Here is a 12,707-nt window from a genome sequence, read left to right on the forward strand (position 1 = left end):
ACTTTCATTGTTAGCACCAGTCCTTAGCCTGTACAGTTGGTATGTTAGAAGGCAGCTTTGTTTGACTCTTTCTGGGACTGTGGATAGAGGCTCCGCCATCTCCATGGTCTCCATCTTGAGAGTACTGGGTTGCCGGTTCACTCATAATCACAGCCAACTACCCACCCAGGCTCTTTCGCTACAATATTTACCCCCAATTAGTTGTATTCACAGCCACTCTGCTCCCAACCCACGGTCATTCAGACAGTCTACCCACACTGCCTAAACAAGAAGAGACATTTATGAAACAACGACTCTTTCCCATATAGTGAGTAGTGACTGACTGAGGTTTCCCATAATTCACAGGATATGTGTCTAAACTCTCCAGGGGACCATTTTACCTTATAGTAGGCCTGTTTAGTTGCTCCCTCTAGTAGGCCTGTTTAGTTGCTCCCTCTAGTAGGCCTGTTAAGTTGCTCCCTCTAGTAGGCCTGTTTAGTTGCTCCCTGTAGTAGGCCTGTTAAGTTGCTCCCTGTAGTAGGCCTGTTTAGTTGCTCCCTCTAGTAGGCCTGTTTAGTTGCTCCCTCTAGTAGACCTGTTTAGTTGCTCCCTCTACTAGGCCTGTTTAGTTGCTCCCTCTACTAGGCCTGTTTAGTTGCTCCCTGTAGAAGGCCTGTTTAGTTGGTCCCTCTAGTAGGCCTGTTTAGTTGCTCCCTCTAGTAGGCCTGTTTAGTTGCTCCCTCTAGTAGGCCTGTTTAGTTGCTCCCTCTAGTAGGCCTGTTTAGTTGCTCCCTGTAGGCATGTTTAGTTGCTCCCTCTAATAGGCATGTTTAGTTGCTCCCTCTAATAGGCCTGTTTAGTTGCTCCCTCTAGTAGCCCTGTTTAGTTGCTCCCTCTAGTAGGTCTGTTTAGTTGCTCCCTCTAGTAGGCCTGTTTAGTTGGTCCCTCTAGTAGGCCTGTTTAGTTGCTCCATGTAGTAGGCCTGTTTAGTTGCTCCCTCTAGTAGACCTGTTTAGTTGCTCCCTCTAGTAGACCTGTTTAGTTGCTCCCTCTAGTAGGCCTGTTTAGTTGCTCCCTCTAGTAGACCTGTTTAGTTGCTTCCTCTAGTAGACCTGTTTAGTTGCTCCCTCTAGTAGACCTGTTTAGTTGCTCCCTCTAGTAGACCTGTTTAGTTGCTCCCTCTAGTAGGCCTGTTTAGTTGCTCCCTGTAGGCATGTTTAGTTGCTCCCTCTAGTAGGCCTGTTTAGTTGCTCCCTCTAGTAGCCCTGTTTAGTTGATCCCTCTAGTAGGTCTGTTTAGTTGCTCCCTCTAGTAGGCCTGTTTAGTTGGTCCCTCTAGTAGGCCTGTTTAGTTGCTCCCTGTAGTAGGCCTGTTTAGTTGCTCCCTCTAGTAGACCTGTTTAGTTGCTCCCTCTAGTAGACCTGTTTAGTTGCTCCCTCTAGTAGGCCTGTTTAGTTGCTCCCTCTAGTAGACCTGTTTAGTTGCTCCCTCTAGTAGACCTGTTTAGTTGCTCCCTCTAGTAGACCTGTTTAGTTGCTCCCTCTAGTAGACCTGTTTAGTTGCTCCCTCTAGTAGGCCTGTTTAGTTGCTCCCTGTAGGCATGTTTAGTTGCTCCCTCTAATAGGCCTGTTTAGTTGCTCCCTCTAGTAGCCCTGTTTAGTTGCTCCCTCTAGTAGGTCTGTTTAGTTGCTCCCTCTAGTAGGCCTGTTTAGTTGGTCCCTCTAATAGGCCTGTTTAGTTGCTCCCTCTAGTAGGCCTGTTTAGTTGCTCCCTGTAGTAGGCCTGTTTAGTTGCTCCCTCTAGTAGACCTGTTTAGTTGCTCCCTCTAGTAGACCTGTTTAGTTGCTCCCTCTAGTAGGCCTGTTTAGTTGCTCCCTGTAGGCATGTTTAGTTGCTCCCTCTAATAGGCCTGTTTAGTTGCTCCCTCTAGTAGGCCTGTTTAGTTGCTCCCTGTAGTAGGCCTGTTTAGTTGCTCCCTCTAGTAGACCTGTTTAGTTGCTCCCTCTAGTAGGCCTGTTTAGTTGCTCCCTCTAGTAGGTCTGTTTAGTTGCTCCCTCTAGTAGGCCTGTTTAGTTGCTCCCTCTAGTAGCCCTGTTTAGTTGCTCCCTGTAGTAGGCCTGTTTAGTTGCTCCCTCTAGTAGACCTGTTTAGTTGCTCCCTCTAGTAGACCTGTTTAGTTGGTCCCTCTAGTAGGCCTGTTTAGTTGCTCCCTGTAGTAGGCCTGTTTAGTTGCTCCCTCTAGTAGACCTGTTTAGTTGCTCCCTCTAGTAGACCTGTTTAGTTGCTCCCTCTAGTAGGCCTGTTTAGTTGCTCCCTGTAGGCATGTTTAGTTGCTCCCTCTAATAGGCCTGTTTAGTTGCTCCCTCTAGTAGGCCTGTTTAGTTGCTCCATGTAGTAGGCCTGTTTAGTTGCTCCCTGTAGTAGGCCTGTTTAGTTGCTCCCTCTAGTAGACCTGTTTAGTTGCTCCCTCTAGTAGGCCTGTTTAGTTGCTCCCTCTAGTAGGTCTGTTTAGTTGCTCCCTCTAGTAGGCCTGTTTAGTTGCTCCCTCTAGTAGCCCTGTTTAGTTGCTCCCTGTAGTAGGCCTGTTTAGTTGCTCCCTCTAGTAGACCTGTTTAGTTGCTCCCTCTAGTAGACCTGTTTAGTTGGTCCCTCTAGTAGGCCTGTTTAGTTGCTCCCTGTAGTAGGCCTGTTTAGTTGCTCCCTCTAGTAGACCTGTTTAGTTGCTCCCTCTAGTAGACCTGTTTAGTTGCTCCCTCTAGTAGGCCTGTTTAGTTGCTCCCTGTAGGCATGTTTAGTTGCTCCCTCTAATAGGCCTGTTTAGTTGCTCCCTCTAGTAGGCCTGTTTAGTTGCTCCATGTAGTAGGCCTGTTTAGTTGCTCCCTCTAGTAGACCTGTTTAGTTGCTCCCTCTAGTAGACCTGTTTAGTTGCTCCCTCTAGTAGGCCTGTTTAGTTGCGCCCTCTAGTAGACCTGTTTAGTTGCTCCCTCTAGTAGACCTGTTTAGTTGCTCCCTCTAGTAGACCTGTTTAGTTGCTCCCTCTAGTAGACCTGTTTAGTTGCTCCCTCTAGTAGGCCTGTTTAGTTGCTCCCTGTAGGCATGTTTAGTTGCTCCCTCTAGTAGGCCTGTTTAATTGCTCCCTCTAGTAGCCCTGTTTAGTTGCTCCCTCTAGTAGGTCTGTTTAGTTGCTCCCTCTAGTAGGCCTGTTTAGTTGGTCCCTCTAGTAGGCCTGTTTAGTTGCTCCCTGTAGTAGGCCTGTTTAGTTGCTCCCTCTAGTAGACCTGTTTAGTTGCTCCCTCTAGTAGACCTGTTTAGTTGCTCCCTCTAGTAGGCCTGTTTAGTTGCTCCCTCTAGTAGACCTGTTTAGTTGCTCCCTCTAGTAGACCTGTTTAGTTGCTCCCTCTAGTAGACCTGTTTAGTTGCTCCCTCTAATAGGCCTGTTTAGTTGCTCCCTCTAGTAGGCCTGTTTAGTTGCTCCCTGTAGTAGGCCTGTTTAGTTGCTCCCTCTAGTAGACCTGTTTAGTTGCTCCCTCTAGTAGACCTGTTTAGTTGCTCCCTCTAGTAGGCCTGTTTAGTTGCTCCCTGTAGGCATGTTTAGTTGCTCCCTCTAATAGGCCTGTTTAGTTGCTCCCTCTAGTAGGCCTGTTTAGTTGCTCCCTGTAGTAGGCCTGTTTAGTTGCTCCCTCTAGTAGACCTGTTTAGTTGCTCCCTCTAGTAGACCTGTTTAGTTGCTCCCTCTAGTAGGCCTGTTTAGTTGCTCCCTGTAGGCATGTTTAGTTGCTCCCTCTAATAGGCCTGTTTAGTTGCTCCCTCTAGTAGGCCTGTTTAGTTGCTCCCTGTAGTAGGCCTGTTTAGTTGCTCCCTCTAGTAGACCTGTTTAGTTGCTCCCTCTAGTAGGCCTGTTTAGTTGCTCCCTCTAGTAGGTCTGTTTAGTTGCTCCCTATAGTAGGCCTGTTTAGTTGGTCCCTCTAGTAGGCCTGTTTAGTTGCTCCCTGTAGTAGGCCTGTTTAGTTGCTCCCTCTAGTAGACCTGTTTAGTTGCTCCCTCTAGTAGACCTGTTTAGTTGGTCCCTCTAGTAGGCCTGTTTAGTTGCTCCCTGTAGTAGGCCTGTTTAGTTGCTCCCTCTAGTAGACCTGTTTAGTTGCTCCCTCTAGTAGACCTGTTTAGTTGCTCCCTCTAGTAGGCCTGTTTAGTTGCTCCCTCTAGTAGACCTGTTTAGTTGCTCCCTCTAGTAGACATGTTTAGTTGCTCCCTCTAGTAGACCTGTTTAGTTGCTCCCTCTAGTAGACCTGTTTAGTTGCTCCCTCTAGTAGGCCTGTTTAGTTGCTCCCTGTACTAGGCCTGTTTAGTTGCTCCCTGTAGAAGGCCTGTTTAGTTGCTCCCTGTTGAATAGCGCACACACTCACCAGACTCATTTGTGATTGCTTGCTTTTGTTCGATCCTCTAGTGCAGGTTATGTGTGATAGAACAGGGCCTGCGGGGGTAGTGTGTGTGTGTGTGTGTGTGTGTCTGTGTGTGTGTGTGTGTGTGTGTGTGTGTGTGTGTGTGTGTGTGTGTGTGTGCATGCGTGTGTGAGTAAACGAGGCCTGCAGGGCCAGTGTGTGTGAGTGTGTGTGTTTTTGCACTCCACCTGGGATATTGCTCAACAGCGACCCGGGTTTGGAAGTCCGTCCAGGGGAGCCGAACTGCTAACAGGAAGGTTCTGCAACACTTAAAACCAGCCCTGCTTCTCCACCCATGGCAACTGTGGTTAGAGGAAACGACGCTCATGGGAATTTGAGTTCAATCCTTTTGTTAGAGCCAACGTATTGACAAGTCAGAGACTACCAGGTTCCGGAAAAGTTGGCCTCTAGTGAGGAGTACAGCCAAAGACAGGCTGGGTTACTGTAAATGCACATTGTGACAACTGCTGATGTAAAAAAGGCTTTATGAATACATTTGATTGATTGATTGATTGATTCAGTGATAGATATTCCACTCCTGCCGTGATATGTAAAAACCTGCCACCTAATAAAATGTGTTAGCAGAAAAGATATGTACTGTGGTACAGAACGACTACTAGAAACGTGTTTGGGGTCATTTCTGGGGCCATGTGGTACTTTGGGCTTGATGTCTGTCTGTGTGGGATATCTCTACTCAAGGACATGTTTGCTTTTTTCATTAGTCTTCTACAAAACAATATAGCAAAAACATTAAAGATTAACAACAGAAACAATGAAATAAAAGCAACCAGAAGTTGCCATCCAGTAGGTACAGAATAATATATAAAGTAAGTATACAGAGTTGTGATATTGTATTTGTATTTGTGTTTATTATGGATCCCCATTAGCTGCTGCCAAGACAGCAGCTACTCTTTCTCGGATCCAGCAAAATTAAGGCAGTTATACAATTTTAAAAACATTATAATACATTCACAACAGATTTCACAACACATTAAGTGTGTGCCCTCAGGCCCCTACTCTACTACCACATATCGACAACACAAAATCCATGTGTATGTGTGTGTATAGTGCGTATGTTATTGTGTGTGTGTATGCATGAGTCTGTGCCTATTTTGTTGTTGCTTCACAGTCCCCGCTGTTCCATAAGGTGTATTTTATCTGTTTTTTAATCTAATATTATTGCTTGCATGAGTTACTTGATGTGGAATAGAGTGCTCTATGTAGTACTGTGCGCCTCCTGTAGTCAGTTCTGGACTTGGAGACTGTGATGAGACCTCTGGTGGCATGTCTTGTGGGGGTATGCATGGGTGTCTGAGCTGTGTGCCAGTAGTTCAAACAGACAGCTCGTTGCATTCAACATGTCAATACCTCTCACAAATACAAGTAGTGATGAAGTCAATCTCTCCTCCACTTCGAGCCAGGAGAGATTGACATGCATATTATTCATGTTAGCTCTCTGTGTACATCCAAGGGCCAGCCATGCTGCCCTGTTCTGAGCCAATTGCAATTTTTCTAAGTCCCTCTTTATGGCACCTGACCACACGATTGAACAGTAGTCCAGCTGCGACAAAACTAGGGCCTGTAGGAACTGTCTTGTTGATACTGCTGTTAAGAAGGCAGAGAAGCGCTTTATTATGGACAGACTTCTCCCCATTTTAGCTACTGTTGTATCAATGTGTTTTGACCATGACAGTTTACAATCCAGGGTTACTCCAAGCAGTTTAGTCATCTCAACTTGCTCAATTTCCACATTATTCATTACAAGATTTAGTTGAGGTTTAGGGTTTGGTGAATGATTTGTCCCAAATACAATGCTTTTAGTTTTTGAAATATTTAGGACTAACTTATTCCTTGCCACCTATTCTGAAACTAACTGCAGCTGTTTGTTAAGTGTTGCAGTGATTTCAGTTGCTGTAGTAGCTGACATGTATAGTGTTGAGTCATCCGCATACATAGACACATTGGCTTTACTCAAAGCCAGTGGCATGTCGTTAGTAAAGATTGAGAAAAGTAAGGGGCCTAGACAGCTGCCCTGGGGAATTCCTGATTCTACCTGGATTATGTTGGAGAGGCTTCCATTAAAGAACACCTTCTATGTTCTGTTAGACAGATAATGCTTTAGCCACAATATAGCATGGGGTGTAAAGCCATAACACATACGTTTTTCCAGCAGCAGACTATGATCAATAATGTCAAAAGCCACACTGAAGTCTAACAAAACAGCCCCACAATATTTTTATCATTAATTTCTCTCAGCCAATCATCAGTTATTTGTGTAAGTGCTGTGCTTGTTGAATGTCCTTCCCTATAAGCGGGCTGAAACTCTGTTGTCAATTTGTTTACTGTAAAATAGCATTGTATCAGGTCAAACACAATTTTTCCCTAAAGTTTACTAAGGGTTGGTAACAGGCTGATTGGTCGGCTATTTGAGCCAGTAAAGGTGGCTTTACTATTTTTAGGTAGCGGAATGACTTTTACTTCCCTTCAGGCCTGAGGAAACACACTTTCTATTAGGCTTAAATTGAAGATGTGGCAATATCATCCACTATTATCCTCAGTAATTTTCCATCCAAGTTGTCAGACCCCGGTGGCTTGTCATTGTTGATAGACAACAATAATTTTTTCACCTCTTCCACACTCACTTTATGGAATTCAAAATTACAATGATTGTCTTTCAATAATTTGGTCAGATATACTTGGATGTGTAGTGTCAGTGTTTGTTGCTGGCATGTCATGCCTAAGTTTGCTAATCTTGCCAATGAAATAATCAGGCAATATCAGTGGGTTTTGTGATGAATGAGCCATCTGATTCAATGAATGATGGAGCTGAGTTTGCCTTTTTGCCCAAAATGTCATTTAAGGTGCTCCAAAGCTTTTTACTATCATTCTTTATGTTATTTATCTTTGTTTATGTCATTTATCTTTGTTTGATATTGTATTGTTAACAAGATATTATCAGTTAATCAGGTCTTCCTGGTTTGTCAATGATATCCATTACTCCCAGTTACTTTCGAATACAGGTTTTTGGAATCTTAAGGCATATGTGAAGCTTTCCATATTAAAGATGTCTTGGATTGTACTAGGACATCTAGATAAATATACAATATCAATGGCCCCTAACCACACTGCAAACATTTACACTTGGCTGTCTACTCTGGGCAGAGTTGAACTGGTTTTGTCTACCCCACAGCTGTGTGGACTGGAGGCTACGGAGAATCAGCTGCCGGTGCACTTTCAGGAGGCCTTTATTAAAAACACACACAGAGTTCCATAAGGAACACCAGATTGCTCTACATAGGAAGCATTGGGACCCGCGACTCCAGAATCACATCAAGAAGCGTTTCTAGAACCCGTCCTCACCTCCTCCGGGCTTCTAACCACATTCAGCACCACTTCCTCAATCTCCAGTTAGACGCGAGGAGCCAAAAATGTCAAGCATAGCCAGTGACTCTCCACGGTAGTTGTGTTAGAGGAAAGAAATGCCATGGCCAGGCAGATGTTACAGGCAGGAGAAACGTGTCAAACTAGCCCGTCTGGTGTTCAACCTTCCCAAGTTCTCTCACGTCACCCCCCTCCTCCGCACACTCCACTGGCTTCCAGTTGAAGCTCGCATCCGTTACAAGACCATGGTGCTTGCCTATGGAGCAGTGAGGGGAACGGCACCTCCGTACCTTCAGGCTCTCATCAGTCCCTACACCCAAACGAGGGCATTGCGTTCATCCACCTCTGGCCTGCTGGCTCCCCTTCCTCTGCGGAAGCATAGTTCCCGCTCAGCCCAGTCAAAACTGTTCGCTGCTCTGGCACCCCAATGGTGGAACAAGCTCCCTCACGACGCCAGGACAGCGGAGTCACTCACCACCTTCCGGAGACATTTGAAACCCCACCTCTTTAAGGAACACCTGGGATAGGATAAAGTAATCCTTCTACCCCCCCCCCCCCCCCAAAAAAAAAAAATATATATATATATAGTATAATTGTAAAGTGGTTATTCCACTGGCTATAGGGTGAATGCACCAATTTGTAGTCGCTCTGGATAAGAGCGTCTGCTAAATGACGTAAATGTGCCCTTGAGCAAGGCACTTAACCCTAATTGCTCCTGTAAGTCGCTCTGGATAAGAGCGTCTGCTAAATGACTAAAATGTAAATGTAAATGTAAAGTGATTCTCTGTGTTTGAATGTATCTGAATATGTTGTTTCTATGTCAAACAGTTTTGTTATATTTCAGTCTTCTGTGATGTATATAAAGTGTAATATTGGTATACAAACTCAAAATTGAATACATTCCAACTCTATATCTGACATGGTACAGATGTCTTCTTTCTTTAAGCCCATCACCATGTGTGTGAGGTGTATACTTTTGTTTCAAAGTAGATTTGTTTAAGACTACCAAGAAACACTCTGTGTGACCCTGATTTATCCCAGTGCAGTAAAATTATCAAACAAATGTAGAAATTACAGGGGGAAAATGTACAGGGGTGTTGGACCTGACCCGGCCTTTTCAAAAGCACACCCTGGTTGAACTCTCATGAGTAGGCTGGCCAAGATTCACCGACACAGTTAGAAAATGGAGTGAAAATGTCTACCCTTAGCATTCACAGCTGGGTTGGATGTGCTAGGTTGGATTATATACAGTATTTGACTGTCTTCCAAAACTTTGGGGCTTTATCATGACCTCCTGGAACTCTGATGTGCAGTATTGAAAGGAATGTTCCACCTTGTGCTTTTAGATGGCCAGATGCACTATCCATATTTAGACATAACGATATTGTAGAGATGTAGAAACAGAACGACATACCTGCAGCATGAGGCCTCCCGGATGGCGCAGCGGTCTAAGTGAGGCGTCACTACAGACCCGGGTTTGATCCCAGGCTGTGTCGCGTTCCGGCCACGACCGGGGGACCCATGAGGCAGCGTACAATTGGCCCAGCGTCATCCGGGTTAGGGGAGGGTTTGGCCGTCCGGGATGTCCTTGTCCCATCGCGCTCTAGCGACTCCTTATGGCGGGCCGGGCACATGCACGCTGACTTCGGTCGCCAGTTGTACAGCGTTTCCTCCGACACATTGGTGCGGCTGGCTACCGGGTTAAGCGAGCAGTGTGTCAAGAAGCAGTGCCGCTTGGCAGGGTTGTGTTTCGGAGGACACATGGCTCTCGACCTTCGCCTCTCCCGAATCTGTAGGGGAGTTGCAGCGATGGGACAAGACTGTAAATACCAGTTGGGGATAAAAAGGAAAAAATAGGAATCTGGACCAGATTCATGGTCTTTGAATGGAACGTTTCAAATGGAACCAACTATCTGACAGAATGACATGTCAACACAGCTTTCATCGCGCTTCACAAATCCTCATCCCCCTTATTGATTGTAAGCCATGTAAACAGAGAAACAGAGCCACTGTCAAACACACTTGGTGTCAATGCGTCTGTTTAGAATCGGACGCCAGAGGGGGGAATAATTTGGATAGTGCACCATCACCATCACAACCTTTATGTAGAGGGATTTAAGGTGGCTTTATCTTATGTATAAGAAAATATTACATACACACATCCATTGTCTCTGAGCAGGTGCTGGATATATATATTTTTAAATAAAAGGTGAAAAGAGACTCTTATAATCCTTTCTGTTACGTGGCTCTCAATTGGGCGATCTAGCTCAATAGCTCTTAGCAGTGGCGGCTCCTGAAAAAATTCTCAGGGGGGGCAATTTTTCTGATGATTTAGGTGACCTACACACATTTTCAAAAAGATATGTCCAGCAACAACATGAAGACAGGGGCAGCATATAAGTCAATGCCAGAAGCATTTATTGACTGATCTCAAAAGTGTTGGCTTACAAAAGCAAAATAAGTTATCACAGTAAAAATAATCAAGGGTGTTCTTTCACATTCCTCAACACTGCATAAACAATATGCATTTCCATAAACAAATGAAATATCAGCTGAAAATACAGCATCTTGGTATTTGTTCAGATTGCAGGATCAACAAGAGCTTTTACCACATTTTTTGCCTCATGGTTGAATTGGAAATATGTGCACCTGAGCATAATTCACAACAAGCAAGCAGGAGCTTTTGATAGAGGCTACTGAAAACATTGATGCAAGTTATTGGTAATAAGAAATTTTTATAGACTTCCATATTCTGCCCTCTTGTATATATTTGTGAAAATGAACAGTGATAGACATTTTGCCTGAAAACAGAATTTGAAAATAATTTCTAGAAAAGGTAAACACAGCTATCTGTATGGCTTTGTAAAAATGAACAACCATATTCTGGCCAATTGTATAGATTTGTAAATATGAACAACCATATTCTGGCCAATTGTATAGATTTGTAAAAATGAACATGAACAGATTATTTACTTTTTTTTACTTTTTTTTTAATGAAAAATAACTATTTTAAACAACATCAACTGTGAACTGATTTGGGCGTGTGTGTGTTAAAGAGACAGACAGGGAGGGACAAAGAGAGAGAGAGGCTACATTACTTGTACTGAAACTGTTCTCTTCTCTCTTTCAATGCAGCAAAGCGGTCAATGACTTTCTCATTGAAATCAGGCATGCTGAGGACTAGTTCCCTCTCCATGGAAAGCATGGCCAGTGCATTCAGACGTTCCTGGCCCATTGAATTTCGCAGGAATGTCTTAACTCGTGTCAAAGTTGAGAAACATCTCTCAGCTTCAGCTGTTGTCATTGGAGTAGTTATGAGGATGTTCAACAGAGTCACAGTCTCAGAGAACGTCTCCTGGAGGTTGTAGCTCATGAGAACCTGGTACAGTGCCAGTGCACCACAGTTTGACTTTCTCGTCGTCGGCAAAAATACCGTTCAGTCTCTCCAAAAGCACACTGGCGATTGAGACTGAGGTTGATTCCGAGATGGGAAGGAACTCAAAAAAGCGCTCCTGCACTTTGTGGTTGCTATCTATGTACCTCAGCACAAGCACCAGCTGTGTCTGTGTAGAAACGTCCGTGGTCTCGTCAGCTTGGATAGCTACGAAGTTCGCCGACTTCACCTCCTCCACAATATGTTCCCTCATGACCGCTAGCATACACTCCAGTAGCTCGTTTTGAATGGTCTTTGATGTGAACTTCTTTCAAAGAGACAATCGAGTTGCACTGAACGTTAGCCATCTTGATAGTAATACGTGAATTGATTGACGCTGCTACCCGCTCTTTTCTTAGTTACGTTCATGGTTATGTTACGTATGACGAAAGCGCGTAAGTGCAAGCCCTCAGAAACCCATAGAGATTGTATTGAAAGCTCTGATATTTGAAAAAAATTTTTTTTACATGAGAGTCTATGAGAGACTTCTGGGGCGATTTTCAACCTGACTGAAATCGCCCCAAAAGGGGGGGGGCATTTGAAGCACGACTTTAGCCTGATTTGACATTTAGTGGCAGATCAGACGTCTAGATTAGAACACTGATAACTACTGTTGCCGTGATATAATTGATTAGAAAAAAATCCCTTCCTTTTCCCGTTTGGCAGTGCGTCGCCCATATCGCCCTAATGAACACACCGCCCCTGGCTCTTAGTGATGGGAGGCTTTTTGGTTTTAATCCAGGGTGGTATACACACACTGCTGTTGTGCCCCTGAGCAAGGCACTTAAACCCCACGGCAGCTGTAGATATGGAGCTGTAATGGATAGTTTGTACAATTAGAAAGCGTGTAATACGCCCTGGGATGAAAGCATCTGCCATGTGAAGGATTAGTATGTGTACTTGTTATGTGACAGCAGGGTAAATGCTATAGGCATTTTTAAGAGTGTTTCTCTTAACTTGTGGTGTGTGTATGTGTGTGTGTGTGTGTGTGTGTGTATGTACATGTGTGTGCACGTTGTAACTGCCATCGTTAATGCAGTAAAGGACAATGTATTCTGTGTGTGTGTGTGTGTGTGTGTGTGTGTGTGTGTGTGTGTGTACATGTGCGTGTACTCCCTCCAGAACTGTATCCAGGGTGAGGACAGGCTGGCCATCCTGTGTACCACCCCGTCCCTGAAGGACCTGGGTCTGCAGCCTCCTGTGGTCACCAAGGTGGCGTTTGTCCTGGATGGTTTCTCCACACCCCAGTTTGATCTGCTGTATGTAGAGGACCCTCGCTTCAAGGACTTTCAGAGACCCACCGTCACATCCAAGGGCAACAAGAGCATCCTGGAGATCAAGGTGAGACATGTCAGATCATTTAAATAAATGGCACTTTTCTATTCTCTAGTTGGGTCTCAATTGACCTCCTGAATTGGCTGAATATAACTGGAATTGACTCTGATAATATTAAGGTGAGACATGTGAGGTCCTCC

General features: G+C 44.7%; 1 protein-coding gene across 1 annotated transcript in view; it reads left to right on the forward strand.

The window, feature by feature from the left end:
* The window catches only part of LOC311134560 (hepatocyte growth factor receptor-like), a 72,199-nt gene that overhangs the window by 42,039 nt on the left and 17,453 nt on the right, over positions 1-12,707 (forward strand). Inside the window, 1 exon segment of the mRNA XM_084168266.1 lies at positions 12,355-12,573. Within this exon segment, the coding sequence (XP_084024392.1) occupies positions 12,355-12,573 (219 nt within the window).

The sequence above is a fragment of the Coregonus lavaretus genome (genome assembly GCF_964263955.1).
Source record: "Coregonus lavaretus genome assembly, chromosome: 9".
Lineage (NCBI taxonomy): Eukaryota > Metazoa > Chordata > Actinopteri > Salmoniformes > Salmonidae > Coregonus > Coregonus lavaretus.